Source organism: Cervus canadensis, chromosome 13, assembly GCF_019320065.1.
Source record: "Cervus canadensis isolate Bull #8, Minnesota chromosome 13, ASM1932006v1, whole genome shotgun sequence".
NCBI classification, from domain to species: Eukaryota; Metazoa; Chordata; class Mammalia; order Artiodactyla; family Cervidae; genus Cervus; species Cervus canadensis.
This window is the reverse complement of record NC_057398.1, coordinates 32,554,779-32,576,359: the sequence shown is the minus strand read 5'-3', so window position 1 is coordinate 32,576,359 and position 21,581 is coordinate 32,554,779. Positions and strand designations below refer to the sequence as shown.

General features: G+C 60.2%; 3 protein-coding genes across 8 annotated transcripts in view; 2 read left to right on the top strand and 1 right to left on the bottom strand.

Moving 5' to 3' along the window:
• The window catches only part of ACOT7 (acyl-CoA thioesterase 7), a 98,831-nt gene extending 91,831 nt beyond the window's left edge, over positions 1-7,000 (top strand). For all 5 annotated transcript variants that reach the window (XM_043485411.1, XM_043485407.1, XM_043485408.1 and 2 more), the window contains exon 9: positions 6,615-7,000. In XM_043485411.1, coding sequence (XP_043341346.1) covers positions 6,615-6,713 — 99 coding nt within the window. In that variant the 3' untranslated portion in view covers positions 6,714-7,000. The remainder of the gene's footprint in view (positions 1-6,614) is intronic.
• Positions 7,001-9,498: 2,498 nt separating this feature from the next.
• LOC122451739 (basic proline-rich protein-like) lies at positions 9,499-11,241 on the bottom strand. Its single transcript, XM_043484652.1, has 3 exons — positions 11,203-11,241; positions 10,933-11,014; positions 9,499-10,823 (listed from the first exon to the last, which is right to left on the bottom strand). The coding sequence occupies exons 1-3, from the start codon at positions 11,239-11,241 to the stop codon at positions 9,568-9,570; spliced, it is 1,377 nt and encodes a 458-aa protein (XP_043340587.1). The 3' UTR covers positions 9,499-9,567.
• Positions 10,084-21,505, top strand: GPR153 (G protein-coupled receptor 153). Of its 2 annotated transcripts, none has more exons than XM_043485359.1 (6): positions 10,084-10,236; positions 14,320-14,786; positions 15,098-15,527; positions 17,475-17,667; positions 18,246-18,433; positions 18,881-21,505. In XM_043485359.1, exons 2-6 carry the CDS (start codon positions 14,431-14,433, stop codon positions 19,544-19,546), a joined length of 1,833 nt encoding a protein of 610 aa, XP_043341294.1. In that variant the 5' UTR covers positions 10,084-10,236; positions 14,320-14,430; the 3' UTR covers positions 19,547-21,505. The 2 variants fall into 2 exon arrangements, with proteins under 2 accessions (XP_043341294.1, XP_043341293.1); XM_043485358.1 differs by having other exon boundaries at positions 10,086-10,236; positions 14,136-14,786.
• Positions 21,506-21,581: the final 76 nt, after the last annotated feature.

The following is a 21,581-nucleotide window of genomic DNA, read 5'->3' as shown; positions in this document are numbered from 1 at the left end:
ATGCCAATTTTGGACACGGGCATTCACAACTGCTTTGTGGGTCATTTGGAAAAGGATCATTTGTTTTCCCCAGTGAGCTGAGAAGCATGGCCACTTCACATTGGGGTCATGGAGCAGGGTCTTTTCAAAGCCGGTTTGCTTGGCTTCCAGAAAACCCAAACCTCAGAGCAACCTGCGGTGCAGGGGTCTTGGCTGCTGCTTGTAGACCGTCCCCTCCTGGTCCACCAGGAACTGCTGACAGGTGGAAGACAGGGCCTGGACCCGGGGGCCTCTGTTGCCAGCACTGAAATGACAAATCAGGATGAAAACAGGAGGCAGGGAGGAAATTGAGGAGGCCATTGGCCTTCCCTCTTTCTTGGAGGGGCGGGCTCATAACTGGTGGGGCTCCACCAAGAAGCGGTGAAATGTGAGCTCTGTACTCTCTCAGCTGTAGGTGCTTCCTCCTTCCATCACGGCCAAACCTCAGGGCCCCATCCAGGGCCCGTCACCATACAGGTTTCCTGAGGAGGACCGGCTCCCAAGGCCTGTGTGCCCGTGAGGCCGTTCCCTGTTCCAGGATGGGGCTGGTGTTGGGGTGTGCTCTGGGCCCACAGCGGAAACTGAGCACTGAATTCACACAGTGCTGACCCACCTCCTCACTAGGTGTTGGGGTGGGTTATCCGCACCCACCCAGACCACGGTGCCAGCGATGAGACGTGACTTTGACATGAAGTCGACATGGAGCAGACCTTGAACCCCTTGGCCAAGGCGGCCCCTTCCTGGGTGCTCAGAGATACAAGGACGAAAAGACCCTGGAACCCCCCAGGGGTAGGAAGGGTGCAGGAGGGCCTCCCCACTCACTGGTAGGTGCGCACAGAATCAGAGAATAGCATGCCAGCCCTGCCTGCAGGAGTGGAGATGCTTCATCTGGGGCGTTGTCCACGCCCAGGTGTACTGGACACCCCACTCGTGCCTCCTGTCGCCAGCACAGGCCCCTATCGAGCCCCTCAGTGGTCCTAGCCTTCTGGAGCTGCTCGAGGTGGAGGATGCCTGAATGTGTCCTCTGAGCAGAATCCTCAGTTCTGAATCGTCGTTCAGTCACTCAGTCGTGTCCGACTCTCTGCGACACCGTGGACTGCAGCATGCCAGGCTTCCCTGTCCTTCACCATCTCCCAGAGTTTGCTCAAACTCTCCATTGAGTTGGTTCTGATATTTAACACAGAGTCACGTCAGTTTGGAATTCAGACTTTCTTGCTTTGATCTTCATTGGTTTGCTTGTTCATTCACTCAGCAGATGCTTCCGGGACCCCACTGTGTTCCGGGCACCGTGTGGCCTCAGACAGACGGCGGGAAAGATGCTGACACAGTGCACACAGGGCAAAGGCTGGCAGTGAGAGCGCAGCTCCTGGCCCGGGCCCAGCCCATGGGAGGGCTCGGCGACGGGCAGTGAGGAGGGGTCGGCGTGTCAGCACACCCGGGCCGGGGGCCAGCACTGCGGGCAGGTCCCGAGCCCCCTCTCCTTGGGGGTGGCACCCTCCTGCCTCCTGCCTGGCAGCACCTGTGTTCCCTGCCTCTCCTGGCCACCTGTTGACCCTTCTGCAGGAGAACTTCATGGTCGCACAGGAGGGCAGTTATTTGAGGAGAGGAGCCAGTGCTGTAGAGTGAGGGGAACCCCCAGTGAGGGTGTTTACGACTCTCCACATTGGCTGTGTCATTGGAGGCTGTGATGCTGTGTGCTGGGGGCTGCGGTGCTGAGCCTGGCGCAATAGCTGCACAGTCCAGCCTGCGGCCCCTAGGAACTAGACACCAGACCGCGGACTGTGGCTTCCCGGTGCCCAGCCCATCCCTGCCCTGGGTCAGGGTCTGTGGGCCCAGCCGGGGGACACAGCCACCTGTGGGCAGCTCGCCAGTGCCCCTGGCCACACCATGCCGAGTGGCCCCAGTCATCAGACGATATCTTAATTGCCTGGTGATTTTCCCAAGATCCCTCTCGTCTCCTGTTATGAAGGCTGGAGAGGCTGTGCTGCATGGCTTCCTAATTAAGAAGGTCTGCGTCCCTCAGGCTCACAGGAAGTTGTTCTATTACCACTGGAAACCCTCTTCGCACCAGACATTCATTAATTACAAAAAGGACAAGCTCTTGATTTTACTGAGGGTGGAACTTAGTCACTCACCCTCTCTGCCAAGTTCCAAATGTGTGTTCTTGAAGCACAGAGAATGCAAAATGGAAAACATTTGGTTTGCACTGTTAGGCTCTGAAAGCCACAGGCTTCCCCGCCAGTGGAAAGGAGCCCGGGAGACAGTGCTGGCGGGAGGAGGGAAAGATGAACATCGGAGGCCCAGAGCCAGCAGGCGAGAGCCAGCAGGGCGCCCCCAGCAGAGGGGGCCCATGCCCCGGGACCCCACCCCCACTCCTGTGTCCCTGGGCCTGAATATGCCCTTCCAAAGATCCAGCTGCCTTAAGTTAACCCCCAGGGCCAACTGCCCTCCTCCCAGGGCGTCGGCTATGTGTTGGCAAACAGGAGTACATTTCGTCTCTGAGGCTGTTCACGATGACAGGAGTTCATGAGTGTGCTGGCGAGCACACACACACAGTGTAACTGCTGTGTGTGGAGAGTGGCCTGCACTGGCCCCATAGGAGACCCTTCACCACGTCACCTCCTGGAGACTCCTGGTTCGCAGCTGGCCCCGGGAGCATCCTGGAGGCCGCCTGGCCGCATGGCAGGTCCCGGTGACCCCATGGTCCTTGGCACCCCTCCGAGGAGGGGAGAGGCCCAGGTGCAGGTACCAGACCTGGTCAATTCCGATGTCTACCCAGCGCCGAGAGAAGCGTCCGGAGCCTTTGGTGCACACTCTTCCACCAGGCAGGTAAACAGGGGTCACCACACCCTGAGCTGCCAGCGGGCTCCTTGGCTGTCACCTGTGCTTTTTCAAATGCACAGGAAGCCCTCACCCCCAGGCTGGGGGACGGGCGGCCTGCAGGGATTGGTAGTTCCTGCCAACAGCTTTAGGCACTTGAGAGGAAGTATGATTCCCACAGAGGAACTTTGTCCTTCTCCCCGTCACCTCCAACCCCCCATTAAAAACAGCAACAGCCAACAACTTATGTATTTATTTACTTTGCCGGATGGAGGGAGACGGCTGCGAGGAGGCAGCGGCAGCTGGGCCGTGGGTGGGGCCGCGTGCAGGGAGCCATCTGTCTAGTTCTGCCAGCTCTGCGCCCAGCAGGGAAGTGGTGGCCCCTCTTATTCACTTGGCTGGGAGAGCTGTTTGTCTGAGCTCACAGCCCTGGGGAGGCTGAGCGTCCAGCAGCCGGCCGGGTAGGACCCTGCCTCCACTGAGAGCAGAGTTGCTCACCCCTGTTCTGCCCCCACACACCTCTCCCCAGCCCTGAGGTGTCTTTATAACACCCCCCGGGGCAGGTGGGCAGGAAAGGGCCATCAGCATGTGGGGTGGCAGCACTGAATCCACAGAGCCCAGAGTTCCCCACACAGGCTGCCATCCCCGGAGACAAGGTGAGGGGTGAGCCCTCTCCAGCTCCTTGTTTCCAGGCTGAACAGGGTTTGGCCGCGCTCTGCAGCCGGCCCGCTGCCCGCACATCCATCATCAGGCGGCAGGAGGTCTGTCTGAGGGCAGATCCTGGCTGATGAATTAGCTGCGGAATATTGAACGTCAGGGACTCGCCTGGAACAGCAACCTTGGGGCCTGGTGCCGGGCTGTGGCTCCTCCCCGCTCCCTGCCGGGCGGACACCAGAATTGCCTAGGTCTTATACCTGCACCTGGGCTTCTGCCCTCCTGGGGTTGTGCACTGAGAGAAGCGTCCAGAACCTTCAGTGCACATGTCTAGAGACTTCTGGGAGTGGGGTAGTGGTAGTCGTTTGGGGGAACCTGATGGAAGGCTGGAGGGCCAGGCTCGTCACAGCCGCACATCAGGGCCACGTGAGCCCCCCTCGCCCTTGAGGGTGCGTTGGGACCTGGTGGGAAGGGAAGGTGCGGCGTCCGTCTCTTTGCCTCCTCTGGGAGGTGCCTGGTGCCAGGGCTGGAAGGGGAATCTGCCCCTGTCCCTGACCTGTCCCCTCCTGGCTGCAGAAGGCTATAGATCCTGGGGCCCTGTAGACTCACGTGGGCTCCAGATTCATTCTGGATGTTCACCAGGGTGATGCTGGAGGGCCACCGTGTGCCCTGCTGCCCACCAGCAGCCCCACCCGAGAGCCTGTCAGCAAAAGCTGGCCTAGGGGATGGCAGCAGCTCAAACTGTGGCTCTGCCTCTTACAGGCTGTTGCTTGGGCAGGTCACTCAGCCTCTGCCCCATATCCTCATAGGAGGGGGGCGTGATAACCCTGGACGCCTCCTGGGTGGTTACACAGACTCTCACGAGCTGGGGGGTGCCTGCATGGCTTCCCAGGAACCCTCATTACACCTGGCCCTTGAGACCGTCTTACTCTGCTCCACTTGGCCTTTGATCCAGGCCACTGTCACTTTCCTAGTGTAGCACCGCCCACCTCTTTCCTGGTGTGTGGTCAGCCATTCAGTCAGGTCCCAAGGCAGGGGCCCATGGAGGGTGCTCGGTGTGTTCATGGAGCGTGTGCATCCAGCCCTGATTTAGTTCCGAGAACATCACCTCTGCCCTGTTGCCTCCCTCGGGTTCCCGGATTTGGGTGGGGGCCCACCACGCTGAACCCTTCCCTTTGACTTTCTGTAAACTAGGATGGCACTCACACCTCTGCAGTGGTTTTGAGATATTATGTACTGTGTGGTCGCCCGTGTAAATGTACAATCCAGTGGGTTTTCATGTATCATGGATGGGAGCCACAGGTCAACCATGCCAGGCAAGTCCCATACAGAGGTGGGAGAGGAAAAAGTCCCTACTGTCTTAGCCTGGTGGCCTTGACCTTGCATTCTTGGCCACTTTGGCTGTGTCTGCAATGACGGAGACCTGAGTTTGATCCCTGGGTCAGGAAGATCCTTAGGAGGAGGGCATGGCAACCCACTCCAATATTCTTGCCTGGAGAATCCCTTGGACAGAGGAGCCTGGCAGGCTACAGTCCATAGAGTCACAAAGAGTCAGACATGACTTTCACTTTCATTTAGAACAGGGATGGACATGGAGAGGGACCAGGGTCCTTCTACCTACAGTGCTCCATGGGCAAGCTGCCTTGCATCGCCTGACATGTGTTAGAAATGGGTCCTAGCCCCCGGACCCACTGCAGACACATAGAATCTGCACTTACAAGATCCTCAGTGACTTGTACATGCACATTTGAGAAGCTCCGATCTTGCACCTTTTACCTGCATGTACGCGGGAGCCTTGGGTTGGGCTCAGCAGGATGTGGCCTTGTTTTCATCGGGTGCCTTCAGCAGGGGCTGGAGTACTTGGGGCCCCAAGGATGTCTTGTGTCCCCGCCCCCCCCAACTTAGAATTTCCTGCTAAAATGGAGATAGAACATTCTATTTTCCTGGGCTGTTTTAGGTCAAATTGCATAGTGTCAAGTTTCATTTTTGAAAAAGTCAGCCAGAGATGAAACCAGAGCCGGCCTTCAATAAAGTATCTTGGAAAAGGCAGCATTTTCCACGTGTGCCCCGAGAGTCTTCAATCGGGGACCAGAACCACTCTCAGGAGCACGGCCTAGTGCTTCAGATGCCCGGATGTTCTGTTGGCTCCAAGCCCTGAGGTTCTGATAGTTCACACCTGGTGACATTTAGAGACCCATTTCTGAGAAGGCTGAAAGGGAGGGAGTGTTGGGTATAACCTGACATTCCGTCCTCTGGCTGATTGTTCTCTCTTTTGTCAATATACCATTTGCTGTAAAACCCTTGGGCCTAAAAATAGCTGCTGGGGCTTGGTGTCATTGTAGCTGAAGGGCGCCTGCCCCGTTTCTTTGGCTTTCAGACACCCTCAGAGTGTCGCAAGGCAGTGTTGTCCAGAGGAATTAGCAGAGCTCTTTAAGCCTGAATCCCTGACCCCTGGGCGGTGAGAAAGAACTCTGTGGTGGGACAGATGGGGCCTTGGAAGTGACCAATGGTGCTGCTGCCGTGACCTCTGGGGCCACAGCACTTAGTGACTGGGTCAGGCCAACCTCAAGAGTGAAAGGGGGTCCATTCACTGTCATACTGGTCAGCAGGCATGAGCGAGGATGGTCCTGGGCAAAACATGGCCTTTGGCCAAGTCTCTGGTCACTTGAGGACCTGGCTTCTTAGGTTGTACAGTGAAGAGGTGAGGTGGACGCCAGGTGCCACTTCCTAAGCCTCTGTGCTGGCCAGGGGTGACTGCCCACAAAGCGGTCACACGCTCCTGGTAAAGTGGCCTTCTCAAGGTCACACAGTCAGTCAGCACGGTGTTTGTCCCCACTTCCCTTTGGGGCAGAGACCAAGAGTAGCTGGCATTCCCTGGGAGTGCAAACACAGGGTCCCCCTTTGGCCCCTCTTCTGAGTTCATTATCAACTGCATTTTCAGCTAAAGTTCATTCTCACAAAGGCCCTGGGCTCAGCATTCCGCCTGCTGTGGAAAGTAATGTGGGGTCTCTGCCCCACGGGCTGCAGGAAGATGGGGCCTGGCCCGGCTTCTCTGTGCCCTCTGGGGGCAGTGCCCACGTTCCCTGGTTCTCTAACCTGCCTGCTCCTCTGTGTGTCCACAGCCCGAGACTGAGGACGAGAAGAAGCGCTTCGAGGAAGGCAAAGGGCGGTACCTGCAGATGAAGGCGAAGCGGCAGGGCCAGGCAGAGACTCAGGCCTAGACGCCCCTCCAGCCTGGAACAGACCCCAGCGCCGCATCATTAGAAGTTACCCCCCGGCCAAAAACCCAGTTCACGTTGACAACTGGGGTTGTGTGAAGTGTTCGTCTCACAGTGTTAACCTCTCCCGAAAACCTCTACACCAAAGCTTTATTTATATCACCCCAATGTAAACGCTACACAGTATTGTCCCAATGCCCGCGCAGTCCCTGGAGACCCTGGGGTGACCTGGGCACACACGTACCGTATGTAGAGTTCAGCTTCACTAATAAAGCTACTGTTTGGCTGGACCTTGGTCTGGGTGGTCGTGTGTCTTGGGGGGTTGCACTCTCCCTGGGTGTGGGATCTGGGGGTCACCCAGGGGCCTAGTGGGCTCCTCTACCTTCCTGGGGCCACCCTCCTGCCCCTTACTCCTCTGGGTGTCTGGACCTGGACCTGCCTTAGCGCCCACTTGCGTTTGCCTGATGACCTGCTGGTCAGAGAGATCACCTCTCCCTCCCTTCCCACCCCCCACCCCACCCCAGGGGCCTTGGTTCCAGGCTCTGAGGCCCCATCCAGTGCCTTCCAATTGATGGGGGCTGGGGCACTTGTGAGGACAAAGTTTCGGCAGAAAGAGCCAAACTCAGGGACTTCTCTGGTGGTTCAGTGGTTAAGACGCTCCCAAATGCAGAGGACCGGGGTTCAATCCCTGGTCAGGGAACTAGATCTCACATGCCGCAATGAAAATTGAAGATCCCTCGTGTTGCAGCTAAGACCCATTACAGACAAATAAATATTTAAAAAAAGAAAGAGCCAAACTCAGCCAGACCGACCACAGCTGCCCTGCTGGGCCTGGCCTCTCCTCACCAGAGGCAGCTCGAACACCTCAGAGCAAGAGGCAGGGGTTCTACGGAGGGGGTCCTCCCCAGCTAGTGCCTGAGGAGGAGCCCCCAGCCACTAGGGCAAGTGGGGTTACTGGGAAGGCTTGTGGCATGGGGGTCTGAGGGGCAGTGTGTCAGCCTGTGTGCGTGCATGCACTTGTATTGGTATCCCTGTCTCTGCAAACACGTGTGTGCACGTGTGAGGGAGGAGGCTGCATGTGTGTGCGCCGCAAGTGTCTGGTCCAGCAGCCTCAGGGCAGGTAAGCTGCTGAGGCCACTGCGGGGTCCATGTCCCCACCCACCCACCCACAGCTGAGAAAGTCCCCTCCAACAACACTCCTTGTCATCACTGCCTGTGAGAATGTTCCTGACCCAGGCTCATCCTCGAAGCCTGGAGATGAGACTGGTCGTCAATGGCGCATCCTCACACGGGGCTCCCTTGGGCCCAGGAGAGAGAATGCGGCTCCAGATGTGCAGAAACACCCGCCAAGACCTTCGGAATCCGTCTCGGCCCCAGTCCCGGCTGACGGGTTTGTTTCCTGCCTGGGAGCATCGGGAGGGAACACCAAGAGGCCACAGCAACCCAGCCCCTGGAGGCTGCCTCAGCCTCCCCAGCTCCATACCCCACCTCCCATGCCAGCTTCCTGGGTGCCCGAGGCAGGGAGGGAGGAGGAGGTGGCCTGCCTGGCAGGGCAAGCAAGACCATCCTGTACAGGCTGTCCAAACCTTGCTCTGAGAAACCATAGTCAGTCATGCCAGGCCCCAAGTACCCCGGTCCTGGGGTTCCCCAAGGCAGCCCTGGGAAGCTTATCTCCCACATGCCCCCAGAGCCAGCTGGGGCAGGGGTACCAGTCCAGGTGGCCGTGGTGAGCTGTGGAGGTGCACTTGGGGCCACAGGCGTGGGGCATGCTGCCTTCTGCCAGCTGGGCAGCAGTCGGGCCCAAGGCTCTGGATTGCCTTAGAAATGCCACACTTGACTACCAGCTACCCTGTGTCAGCCTCCCACTGCTGCTGGTCTGTTTATCACCAGGACCACATGGGCAGGGAGCTGGTCTGTCCACAGAGAGCTCACAGGGGCCCTGATCACCCAGAAGCCACACTCAGGGAGCACATGGCCCAGGACTCGCACTCACCAACCCCATTTCATTGTGGAACCGTGCTATTCAGCTTTAATGTGTCTCACAAGACTGACCCTAAGGCTCCCTCTGGGTCCCCTAAAAGCTGCTCCTAACTCTCCAGCTGTCTCCAGGTGTGGAGCCGGTGTAGGTGGGCACAGGAGCCAGGCTATGGGGTGGCACAGCCAGCACTCGCTGCATTTGGTTGACTCTGGTCCTGGGCAGATGCCTACCTTCCTCTGGGCACAGGGCTTCCCGCTCATGGATGCCTCCCAGATGTGTGGCAGGACAATGCTGTGATGCCCAGGTGTGACTCTGGAGGGCTCTTGTCCAGGATGCATGTGGTCACTGGCTTCCTAGAAGAGGCAGGCAGCATCCTCTGGCTGGAAGGGAGGCCAGGATGCCAGGATGCCAGCGGCCACTCTCTCTTGTGACTTGGGTCTCCAGAGACCCCCATCAAGGTGACTACTGGGTTTCCCCTCCTAGCCTAGTGGTGACAGCCTCTGTTCCAGCTAGCTAAGTGGAGGGTGAGCTCCCGATGGAGGGAGAAGAGAGGGCCAGGGACTCCGACTCGCCTTTCCTGCCTCCTTCCAGCTGAGTGGTCTGGTCTCAGCTTCACAGAGAACATTTCTGAGCCCATGGGAGGAGAGGTAAAAACCGGCAGCCCAGTGGTCCCTTCACACGATCCCTTATTCCCATGGTGGACGCCCCCGCCCCCGCCACTCCCCAACCTCCGCGCCGGCCAGAAGCTACGTCTGAACCTTTAGCTGACCCAACCTCACTTCTCCCTGCCCGGACTCCCCGCATGAACGACTCCCTAATTTCTGGAGGCTGCTAGTCCTCAGGTCCCCCCAAGTATTCTCCCTGCTCCGCCCCTATAGTTCACCTTAGATCCGGCTTTCTTTGAGAAGCCGTCCCTGAGCCCTCTACTCCCGGCCCTAGGTTCCCACTGTCCATTCCTGCCCCAAGCCCCCAGGCGGCTGGCAGGCCGTGTCCAGCGTCCAGAGTGTGGACAGACCCAAGACGACAGCAAGAGGCCAAGATTGCCCATGCTTCGCCGGAGACGCCGCCCTCCCTAGGGGGCTTCGGCCGGGAGGCGCGCATGCGGAGGGCGCGCCCCCGCCGATGCGAGACTGAGGACCCACAGACTCGCGGACCGACAGACAGACTCAGCGGGCCGCGCCTCCGAGAGGCGGGGGCGGGGCGGTCCGAGGGGCGGCGCGGAGGCGCCCGCGGAGGCATGCGCCCTGCTCCGCCCCCCGCCCCCGGCCGCCGGGGCGCAGCCAGCCGAGCGGCGGGATCCGAGCACGGCCGCGGTGGCGGCGGCGGCGCGAGGGGAGGGAGGGAGGGAGGGAGGGGTGGCGGGGTCGAGTTGAGCGGAACGCGCCAGCCACGGGCAGCCGCCGCCAGGATGCCCCGGCCCGCGGGCCGCTCCGCCGCCGGCCGCCCTCGCGGCCCCCGGCGGCCCGCGCTCGGCCAGGGGGCGCGGGAGCCGCAGCCGGAGCCGGAGGCGGGAGCAGCGAACTGGAGCCTCGGGCGCCCGAATGCAGGGTAAGCGCCGCCGCCCTGGCCCGGAGGCGGCCGGGCAGGCGACCCCAGGCGGGGGGACTTCGGGCGGGGAGGGGCTGTCCGCGGTCTGCCCGTCACAGGGCCTGTCCGATGGCCGCGGGCTCCGCTTAGGCTGCGCACCCCGCCCCCCCCAACTTGGGGACCTTCGGGGTAACTTCCCCGGGGTCGGCCGCTCCCTCTGGGCCTGGAAGCGCCGCCCCGGGGGACTTGCTTGCAGGGGGCAGGGATGGCCGATCCAGGGTCCCGGGCCCACCCCTGTCCAGAGAAGCTCGGGGGGCGTCCGGGACCGCAGACCCGTCGGCGTTCGGCTCCCGGCCGCCGCTTGGACGCGCCCTCGGGGCTAGGCAGGGCCGGGGGCCCCGCTGGGGTCGGACCGAGCGCCAGGTCGGGCGGGGGATCGGAGGACAGAGGAGCGGGGACCGCGGCGGTGGGGGGGGGGGGGCGGTGCGGGCGTGGCGGGCGGGGGGCGTGTTGGAGATGTGAAGGCTCCGCGCCGAGAGCTCCTCCCTGGGCGGCGGCCGAGCGGGGCCCTGCGGGACCGATGGGCAGCAGCGCGGGCGGAGAGCAGCCTGGGGGCGGCAGCAGAGCCCGGGAATCCTTTCAAGTTCTGGGTTCTCTTTGTTGCGCAATAGAGCCCTGGGGCCATGCGGCCTCATTGGCCCGCGGCCGTGACGTCACGTCGGGGCCCCGCCCGCAGACCCTGCGGAGGGAGTCCGGTGGGTCCCAGGCCCGCCTCACCTGCAGCCTGCCCAGCGATGTCCTAGGGGGAGGGGACGGCAGGGAGCGGCTCCGGGATGCAAGAGAGGGAGAAGTCCGGTCCTGGAATGCTGCGGAGACTGTGATGCGGGGTGTTGGGGTCTGGCCCTGCTCCCTGTGAATGAGCAGAAGGTGTCACCAATCTGGAAGAAGAGGGGTCTCCTGGTTTCTGCAGAGCCAGACCGCTCTCACTCTGCATTTGGAGACCGTGCTGTCCGCTCCCCAGCCCATCCCGGAGATAGTCCTCCCCCATCCCAGGACCACCAACCAGCTCAGGAGTCCACAGAGTCCAGGCTTCCTCCCCAGTGTTGCCCTGGACTCTGAGCCTCACTGTTCCTGTCTGTATTGTTGGGACAGTAGGACTCATCTTGTTTGGGTAGGAGGCTCAGAAAGACAACCTCAGCTCAAACAAGAAAAAGCCAAGTATCCAAGCATTTTAATGTATAAGAAGTCAGGATTTTGATGTCAGACAGAGTTTGGATCCTGGCTCAGGCACATAAGAACTCGGGCAAATGGTTTTACCTCTGCTTAACCATCTTAAAAAAATATATACATTTATTTATTTGTTTGGCTGTACGAGGTTTTAGTTACAGATCTAGTTCCCTGATCTGCAGGGATTGGGGACCCCTGCATTTGAAGCTCAGAGTCTTAGCCACTGGACCACCAGGGATGATGGAAGTCCTTCAGACAAGATCACTGGGCATATGAATTGAGAGGAAGGCACCTGTTGGAAGGATGAATGTCCCCTGTAGGGCACATTCTCCTGCCCACACACCTGGGACCCTTCCCTGAAGTGAGACACTGTTAGGCTAGACTCAGGAGAATTGGCACCATGAAGGGTTGTGCCAGTGGCAGCCCGTGGCATCTTCCCCACCATTCTGCACCAGTAATCAACAGGTGGGTAGTGTGAGCTGGGCTGGGCCCAGGGTCCCAGGAATCAGACAGCCTGCTTGGGCATCTGAGGAAAGGCCTCCCAGTTTGACAGCCACAGAAGCCCAATGCAAGTAGAAATAGACACCAGCCCAGGTGCATGGTGAACCTGGTTTTCTGTTTGATAACATAAGCCTCTGACCCACAGCAGCATGTGTACTCTGCCCATTCTGGACCCAGAGTAGGCTGCCAGACCCCATGAAGGTACCCCTTAGGGTAGCCCTGGGGCCTCATTACCCCCAAAGCTGGCCTGTCCCAGGTTTCGGTTGGGGTTACCTTGTGTCTGCCTGCAGGTCTGAGGCTCAAGTACACCTCTGAGCTCAATGTCTTGGACCTTGAGAGGTGCTGTAGCTCAGAGAGCAGGGAGGCCTTTAGTACACACATCTACACGGCCAGCATTTACTGAGTACTTTCTATGTGCCTGGCTCCATTCTGAGCGCTTTCTCTGGCATAACTTCCTGGCTACCCACATGCTTCTCCGGATAGATACCCTCATGTCCACTTATAGATGAGAAAACTAATGCCCAGCTAAGTCATGTAACTGGCTGGGGAGCTGGAGTTGGAGTCTTAACAGCTCTTTACCCCACACCAGTGGCCTCTGTATGCTGAGGTCAAGGAGGCTTGCTGGACGCCTGAACAACTGCTGGAGGGTCCAGTGGGGCCACCTCTCCTCCCATGCTGGGTCTGGGGTGACGAAGGGACAACAGGTGTATAAGTAGAAGCCTAATGTTTGGGAAGGAAGTTGTCTGGCTCCAGAAGTCCCCCAGCCCCCCTCAAGGCCATTAGTGGGCACTAGTGTGGTCCAGAATAGACTCTCATCTGGGTCAGGGGCCCAGGCAGGCCTGTAGCAGGGGCACAGAGATGAATGAGACTCACAGGACTCAGAGGTCCTTTGGTGTCCACAGGGGTCAAGGCCACACACTGCACAACACAAGCAGGGGTGCCCAGCAGTGGGCTGGGAAGTGTTTCCCCTGTCCTGAGCACCAGGGGCCTGCAATGGCCTGTCCACACCAAGCTGGGAACAGTGCCTGGGGGATCATGTGGCTGTGTCTGGTTCAGGGGTACCCATAGGTGTTAAAAGTGTTAGTCTCTGTCATGTCCAACTCTCTGCGACCCTATGGACTGTAGCCTGCCAGGTTCTTCTGTCCATGGGATTCTCCAGGCAAGAATAGCGGAGGTGGGTAGCCATTCCCTTCTCCAGGGGATCGTCTCTGTTGGGGACAAGAGAATTGCAGCCACTGAGATTAAACAGGCTAGAGAGTGAGAAGGCCCAAGTGTAGGCAGCGTACACAGGAGGCCTGCACTTAGCACTGTGCTTCTCCCCACACTGCCTGCTCCAGACTGTGGCCAGAGTGGCCTGCTATGGTGGGCCTCATATCAGACGACTGGCCACTGTTCTGTGCAGGGAGGTGCCAGGCCGGAAGGCGGGGATCACTCTCTCACTCTCTGGCAGGATGGGGGAACTCCCCAACACGTGCCTCCGGCCTGGGTCCTGTGTCCCTGGATCCTATGCGCAGGCTGTCCTTGGGGCAAAGTTCTGGTCTGTGGCCAGCTATAGTCCCATGTTACTCAAGGTGTCCAGAGCACCCACTGTGTTTGTGACCTGGCCTACCCTGGGCTTTAGAGATGAGGCGTCTGTCCACCTAACTGCCCCCTGGAGGAAGCATCATCATCCTCATTTCAGAGGATATGAGGTTTTGTGGGGCCACACAGCTCGTGTGCTGGAGCTTGGTGGGACTCCCAGCCTGAGGTTCTGCCAGGGCCTTCCAGGTGTGCCCAGCTGTGGAAGGCCTGCTGGGGGCTGACCCAGGAAAAGCAGGCCATGCTTTCCCAGAGTGGGCAGGAAACTGGTCCCCAGATCACCCTTTCCTCACGCAGAGATTCAGGGGGCTCATCCTCCAGGCCTGTCCTCATTGGCCAAATGAAGTGGGATGGATGAGGCTGAGGGCCCCCATCATGCACTGGGGCAGCATCATGTGGGCTGCGTGTGGGTCTGGGAAGTGTGAAGGTGAGAGGGCTGGTCCTGGGACAACACCAGGTACGCCTGTGGCACAGGGCCCACCTGGGCCTGACCTGGCAGCTTCCCTGAGTATGCACGCAGCCTGGAAGCAAGCCTAGATGCTGCACCTTTACCAGGAGTAGATGGAAGTGAGGGGATGTGCATTGATTGAGCACTACTGTATACACCCCCCCAGGAGCCAGGAGGCCTCAGAGAAGAGAGAGGAAGGCAAAGCAGCCCCGCCCAAGCCAGGACCGGACAGATAACGGAGCATCAGGGGACCCCTCTCTCTCCCACTTCCAGGAGCCCCAAGAGCTCTGCTGCTGGAGCCAGGGGAGAGTCACTGAGTGCCCTGTGTTGCCCGCCCCCACCCCCCGCAGATGCTCGTGGTCCCCGGTGTCCCTGGGCCGCCACGTGTGAGGACTGCTGCGCTGAGCTGAGGCCCAGCTTGAAGAGGATGTCCCAGCCACCGACCAGCTCCCGTCTGCACCATGAGTGATGAGAGGCGGCTGCCTGGCAGTGCGGTGGGCTGGCTGGCTTGCGGAGGCCTCTCGCTGCTGGCCAACGCCTGGGGCATCCTCAGCGTGGGGGCCAAGCAGAAGAAGTGGAAGCCCCTAGAGTTCCTGCTGTGCATGCTGGCGGCCACCCACATGCTCAACGTGGCCGTGCCCATCGCCACCTACGCCGTGGTGCAGCTGCGGCGCCAGCGCCCCGACTACGAGTGGAACGAGGGCCTCTGCAAGGTCTTCGTGTCCACCTTCTACACCCTCACCCTGGCCACCTGCTTCTCCGTCACCTCCCTCTCCTACCACCGCATGTGGATGGTCCGCTGGCCTGTCAACTACAGGTGAGTTCTTGGGCGGGTACCGGTGTGCACACAAACATCCTAGTGGGGTACGTGTGCCTGAGCGCGCAGTGGCCTCAGTGTGGGGACAGGGCCCCTCTGCGGGGTGCGTCACCTGTGTCACACTGAGGGCTGCAGGGGTGCGTGCATGTAGGTGTGTGTGGGTGTGCAGGTACCCAGTAGAGAAGTGCTTGGGGAAAGGGACGTGTGATGATGTACATGGGGACCAGGGCAGTCGAGGACCCTCAGGGCTTGAGGAGAGACCCTGTGAGTGATGCCAGGTCCCTCTGTGTCTTATTCCTGCCCTGTGCCAGGCTGAGCAACGCCAAGAAGCAGGCGGTCCACACGGTCATGGGCATCTGGATGGTGTCCTTCATCCTGTCGGCCCTGCCTGCCGTCGGCTGGCATGACACAAGTGAGCGCTTCTACACCCACGGCTGCCGCTTCATCGTGGCTGAGATCGGCCTGGGCTTTGGCGTCTGCTTCCTGCTGCTGGTGGGCGGCAGCGTGGCCATGGGTGCTGTCTGCACGGCCATTGCCCTCTTCCAGACACTGGCAGTGCAGGTGGGGCGCCGGGCAGACCGCCGCGCCTTCACCGTGCCCACTATTGTGGTGGAGGACGCGCAGGGCAAGCGCCGCTCCTCCATCGACGGCTCGGAGCCTGCCAGGACCTCGCTGCAGATCACTGGCCTGGTGGCCACCATCGTGGTCATCTACGACTGCCTCATGGGCTTCCCTGTGCTGGTGGGTGAGCCTGGCGGGTGGTAGGAGCCCCGAGGGGGGACATGGGCTCTGGGACAGACTAGGGCTGGGTGCTCCAGGCATTAGCAGCTGAATCTTCCTCACACTGATCCTTCCAGGAGGCATCATCATCACCCCTACTTTATAAGTTATGAAACTAAAGTTCAGATAGGTCAAGTGACCAGTATACAGTCAGGGCAGCTGTGGTGGGAACTGAACCCACGTTAGGTGGCTGCAGAGACCAGGGTCTTTCCATCACACGGCAGGAGACTTTCCACCCCTGATCTGGGTGAGATCCACTTGATACAGAGGGTATGGAAGGTGGGCTCACAGGCTTCCTCTTGGGCCCAGGTCCCAGGGTGGACAGAGGGGGAATGTGGTATGGTAGAATTGGCTTTGGTCCTGAATTGGGAGGCAGGACAGGCCTTGAATGTGTGCTGGAGAGTTGGACTTGATCCCAGCGGCCGAACAAGCTTTCAGGTGATGCTAGTGGTAAAGAACCTGCCTGCCAGTGTGGGAGATGTAAGAGATGTGGGTTTGATCCCTGGATTGGAAAGATCCCCTGGAGAAGGGCATTTCAACCTGCTCCAGTATTCTTGCCTGGAGAACCCCGTGGATACAGGAGCCTGGCGGGTTATGGTCCATGGGGTCACAAAGAGCTGGACACAACTGAAGCAACTTAGCATGCACGCACCAGCAGCTGAGGAAGGTCAAGGTGAGGGCTGGTCTGAAGACCCTGCCAGGTAGGGTCCAAGGTCCATGGAGGCTGCCTGGGCTCCTGTCTATGAGGCTGTGCTCCAGGCCTAGCCCAAGAATGATGTCTGGACTCAGTAGCCAAGCCCTCCCACACATAAGGTTCCAGCCCAGCCCCTGAAGAGGGTCTAGAGCTGGACAGGGACGGGTGGAGGGGCAAGGACCCCAAGAGAGGCTTCATCCCAGCAGCTGAGCAGGGCATCACTGCAGGACCCCAGCTTCAGCAGGTGACAGGTAGGGGGGTGGCAGCTTCATAGGTAGGGTGTAGCCCCACCCTTAACGGGTCTGGTACCCCTTAGGTGGAGACCTCCTGTGTGCAGTGGGGCCCTTTGCTGGTAGAGAGAAGGCACATGTGTGAAATTGCAGAGCCAGATGGGAATAGCAGTGGGGTAGGGCCCCCCAGCTTCTCTTCAGTAGTGAATAGATGGGAGTACTGTTTATGGAACCCACATGATGCTGCAGGGCTGGTGCAGTGTCTGGAATCTTTGCCTCAAGATGTTCTCGGCCCATTTCACAGATGAAGAAACTGGGCCCCAGAGAGGTTTAGCATCATTCTGAAGGTCACACAGCTCGCGTGGAAGAACCAATGTATGTCTGCATCATGCCCACTTCGGCTCTGAAAGGGGAACGGTTCAGTGTCACTCTAAATGGAGGAGTGAACTCCCCTGGGAGCAGAGGAATGAGGGGCCCCTGGACCATGAGCCAAAAGCCACTGAGTTAGACCCTCTGATCCTCAGAAACTGCTTTGATTCCCCACTTGGGTCTGAGGTCAGCCCCAAGAGTAGAGGCAGGGCCAAGGAGATCACAAGCCAGGGAGCAAGGAGGATGGTAGAAAGGCTCTGATCTGGGAGATTGGAGACCTGGCTCTCAAAAATGGGATGGTAATCCTGGCTCCCCATCCTTGGGCGGTCACGGATGAAATGAGGGAGGCCATACTCAGTGCTTCCCGGTGCGCACACAGTCTTGTGACCATCCATCTTGGCAGTGAGCAGCTGTCGGTGGGCGGGCATGGACTTCTCCCTTCACACTCCGGCCCTTTCCTGCCCAAGAAGAGCCCGGAGTTCTGTCACCTCCTCTGCCTCCTTCTGTGGCGGGTGGGCAGTCAGACCTGCCCTGCATATGGGAGAACTGAGGCTGGGAGGGGAAGCGGGGTGATGGGGGTCCTGCCGGGTGCCAGGCCGACCCCTGTGCCCACAGGTGGTGAGCTTCAGCAGCCTACGGGCAGACGCCTCGGCCCCCTGGATGGCACTGTGTGTGCTGTGGTGCTCGGTGACCCAGGCCCTGCTGCTGCCCGTCTTCCTCTGGGCCTGTGACCGCTACCGCGCTGATCTCAAGGCTGTCTGGGAGAAGTGTATGGCCCTCATGGCCAATGATGAGGATTCGGATGATGGTGAGGAAGGCCCCATGGAGAGTGGCGCCTGGGGGAGATCACTGGGGTCAGTGGGAGGACAGGTTTCAGATTCCCTGATTTACCCCAGAGGTGCTTGAACCCCTAAGGGACCCAGTGTCCCATGGAGCATTCTTCTGTCTGGCTTGCCCCTCTACTAGGGTTTCAGTTAATCAGATGTTCCGGTTAACAGTGGCTGTGGACTCCAGCCTGAATATTTCCTGGAGTCTCTGACTTTAGGGGTCCTGGCGAACTGCCCCCAGGGGCTCCTGAGGACCCAGTCCTGCCTCTCCCCAGCAGTAACAATGTGACTCTGGGCTGAGCCCCTGCCACCTGCCAGGTAGTGTCAACGCCTTGTGTCTATTTAGTTCCCATCCCCATAGAGGAAACTGGCTCAGGGTCTATGACTTCCCCAGCCCCACAACTAAAAGGGGGCAAAGTCAGGATTTGAACAGAGTGCCCCACCCTTCTTTTCTGCTAGCCGGCCCACCAGCCCTGCATGTGTCTCTAGGGGTCCCTGAGGGTTCACTCCTGAAGCCCCCCAAGTTTCCATGGCCCTAAACTTCTGCCCTGCCCTGCAGATACCAGCCTGGAAGGTGGCGTCCCCCCAGACCTAGTGCTGGAGCGCTCCCTGGATTACAGCTACGGGGGCGACTTTGTGGCCCTGGACAGGATGGCCAAATATGAGCTCTCTGCCCTGGAGGAGGGGGGCCTGCCCCAGTTCTACCCTCTGCGGCCCTTGCAGGAGGACAAGATGCAGTACCTGCAGGTAGAGAGAGGCAGGGCTGGAGACGCGGAATATGCATGGGGGGGATACCCTGACCTCTCCAAGGCCTTTCCTCTCTGAGTAGGAGCCCATCTTGTCCCAGGGTTGCCTTTCACCTCCCCAAATGGGCTGGCCCCAGGTCAGAGCCCATGGGGGGCACCCCAGCCCCTGTGCCCCAGTTCCCTTGTGCGCTAGGAGGGTGCTCAACCTGGCACCTGTGTTATTTCCTTGGGGCTCAGCACCCCACTCAAGGGGACTTCCCAGTTGACCCAAGCTACAGATGACAACACTGAGATTTGGAGAGATCGTCAGTTGCCCCAAATCGCACAGCTTCAAACCAGGGGCCCCTGGCCTGGTGATCCCCGACTCCAGGCCACCCTGCCCAGGGAGGGGAGGCTAGGTCCCCATTTTCCAGGAGGGTAGTGGGTGGTAACCCGGCGATCCTCACAGGTCCCGCCTACGCGACGCTTCTCGCACGACGACGCAGACGTGTGGGCCGCCGTCCCGCTGCCCACGTTCCTGCCGCGCTGGGGCTCCGGCGAGGACCTGGCCGCCCTGGTGATGCCAGGCGGGCCCGATCGGCGCCGCGGCAGCCTGCTGGCCCTCGCAGAGGACGCTCCCCCCTTCCGCCCGCGACGTCGCTCGGCCGAGAGCCTGCTCTCGCTGCGCCCCCCGGCCCTGGACGACGGCCCGCGCCGCGCCCTCGGCTCGCCCCCCAGCAGCCCTTGCCGCCGCCCCGGGCCCGGCGTTCGGTGCGCCTCCGCCTCGCTGCTGCCCGACGCCTTAGCGCTGACCGCCTTCGAGCGGGAGCCGCAGTCCCTGCGCCGCCAGCCCGGCCCGCCAGGGCCCTTCCCCGCCTGCGCCCTTGCCCCCGACCGCGGCCAGCCCGGTGGGGACGTGGCGCCCCCTGGCGGCGGCGCGGAGAGGAGCCCCAGGCCGCTCCCGGCCGCACATGCGCATCCCGGGACCCTGCGGACCGGCCTGAGCGCGTCGTGGGGCGAGCCCGGGGGTCTGCGCGCGGCGGGCGCGGGCAGCACCAGCAGCTTCTTAAGCTCGCCCTCGGAGTCGTCGGGCTACGTCACACTGCACTCCGATTCGCTGGGTTCCGCGTCCTAGGACCCGCCGGCGCCTCCCGCAAGTCACCAGGCGGGCTGGGCCGCCTACGGGGCCAAAGCACCAAAGATGCCACCCTAGCCCGGGCTGGGCTTGGGGCAAGCTGCCCGGACATGTGCCAGCCTCGACGGGGCGACCATTGCCTGGAGGGACGACGGCCCCCCTGGACAACCACCCTGGTTACGGACTAGCCTCTGGGCAGGGCACCTCCGGGGCAGAGTGAGGCTGGGGCCTTGGGAAAAGGTGGGCTCCACACGGAGCAACTGGGCTAGGGTGATGGTGATGGTGGGTTGCCCAGAGAGGGACACCGCCAAACAGAACAAAGCCCAGCCGTGCAGGAGCCAGCAGACTCCATCCGGCTTTCTACTCTGCACTGTAATTGTCACACCTCAGGGGGTGGGGTACAGAGGGTCTCTAAGCACAGGGGTCTTCGGAGCCCAAGCCAAGTTCTCTGAGCAGGTCTCCCTGCTGACCTGTTCTGCCTCGCTTTCCCCATCTGTGATGAGCAGGTGACCATGTTAACTCTCAGGACTGTTTGGACAGGTCTCCTGGTCTGTGTACCCTGGCCACGGAGTGGACAGGGAGGGAAAGTAGTGTAGGATCCTCCCAGGGTCCTCTGTGGGGGTCAGTCTTCAGTGGCCTAGTGTGGCCCCCAAGCCTGAGGCCTCCCACGCTTAGTGTCCCTGGCCCCCTTGGGCACTCTCCCCAGCCAAACACAAGCACAACACTCACTTTGACCCCTATTAGCATCCCTTCCCTCATCACTCTGCCTTCATTGTTTGTGCCCACCACATCAGCCACCCATGGGACCCCTGCCATGAAGGTTGTGGGTTATGTGGTGGAGAGAACTGAAGCAAAGCAGGAGTGGGCTACCTTATCCCGGTGCCCATCCCCAACCTGTGCATGTCTGGCCAGAAAGTGATCTTGGCTTAGAGTCCTCCCAGGTTCTGGGTGTAAGGTCTGGTCCATGGTGAGTCTTCCTCCACCCTGAGTAAGGACTCTCTTGCTGTCCATGCTAGGCACACCTCTTGCAGAGCTGGGCTTGGCCATGGACCCCCAGGGAGTGTCTGCTGGGTTTTGCATGGAGGAAGACCCTAGGCTCAGGCTAAGAAGAGGCCCAGGAATACCCGTGGACTTTGGGTTGTAGGGATGGGGTGTGTGCAAAGGCGGCCCCATCCCATCCCCTGCCTCCATGCAGGGGCCCCTACCTGTGAAGGTCTGAAGTGGGTTCCAGGGGCCTGTGAGGGGCCGGCCTACACCCTCTTCCCTCCTGCTCTGCAGTCTGGAATTGCAGCACTGCCTCTGCCCCTCTGAGGGCCGATCCGGCTTCCTCACCCTTCAGACAGTGTCCCAGCTCCAGAGAGACCTGGGGAGGATTACCCAGCTCTGTCTCAGCTTCAGAGGCCTCTTCAATCTCTGGCTGTGGGGTAACTTGGGGGGAGGAGCTAGCCACAGGTGAGTAAATCAAAACGTTCCAGTCAAGCCTCAGCCATGGGAGGCCTGCCTCGCCAACGCTGCTGTGCCTTTAAGGATCGACATGTCATGTGGGGTCAGAGGTCACCAGTTAGCTGCTGTCTCCCCCGCCCCGCGCCCCCCCCCCCATCAGGCTGGCCGATTTGTCCACCTTGAGTTTTCACTCTGTGTATCTCATATCCAACGGCAATACTTGCAGGGAAGCCTGGTCCCCTCAAGTCCCTCCAGGCCTGAATTTTACAAAATTAAAGAGGAGGGAGAACCCCAAGTGGAGGCCCCCAGGGCCTGGGGCTCCCCTCTCTCACTTTGTCTAGCTTCCAGGCCTGTTTGCTGCCTTGATTAGCAGCTTGACCCTGGGTTCACCTGGGAGGGAGATCTGTCTTCATACCACCTCCCAGCCCAGAGCCAGGGATCCGTTTGTAGTTTTTTTGACAACTGAGCATTTCTCTTCTGTACAGACTCCAATAAAAACTTCCTATATAATTTGCACTGGGCAATCCCAGGCCAGTTTCATGGAAACACCTCCCTAGAATCTAACAGCACTGCTGGCCAAGCTGCCCCTAAA

Coding starts and splice junctions, on each gene's coding strand:
- LOC122451739 (XM_043484652.1), bottom strand. CDS start 11,241: ATGGGCTGGGGAGCGGACAGCACGGTCTCCAAATGCAGA. Junction 11,015..11,202: donor GCACGGTCTCCAAATGCAGA/GTGAGAGCGGTC, acceptor CCCTCCCCCTAG/GACATCGCTGGGCAGGCTGC. Junction 10,824..10,932: donor TCTGCGGGCGGGGCCCCGAC/GTGACGTCACGG, acceptor TGCCGCCCCCAG/GCTGCTCTCCGCCCGCGCTG.
- GPR153 (XM_043485359.1), top strand. CDS start 14,431: ATGAGTGATGAGAGGCGGCTGCCTGGCAGTGCGGTGGGCTGGCTGGCT. Junction 14,787..15,097: donor CGCTGGCCTGTCAACTACAG/GTGAGTTCTTGG, acceptor GCCCTGTGCCAG/GCTGAGCAACGCCAAGAAGC. Junction 15,528..17,474: donor TCATGGGCTTCCCTGTGCTG/GTGGGTGAGCCT, acceptor CTGTGCCCACAG/GTGGTGAGCTTCAGCAGCCT.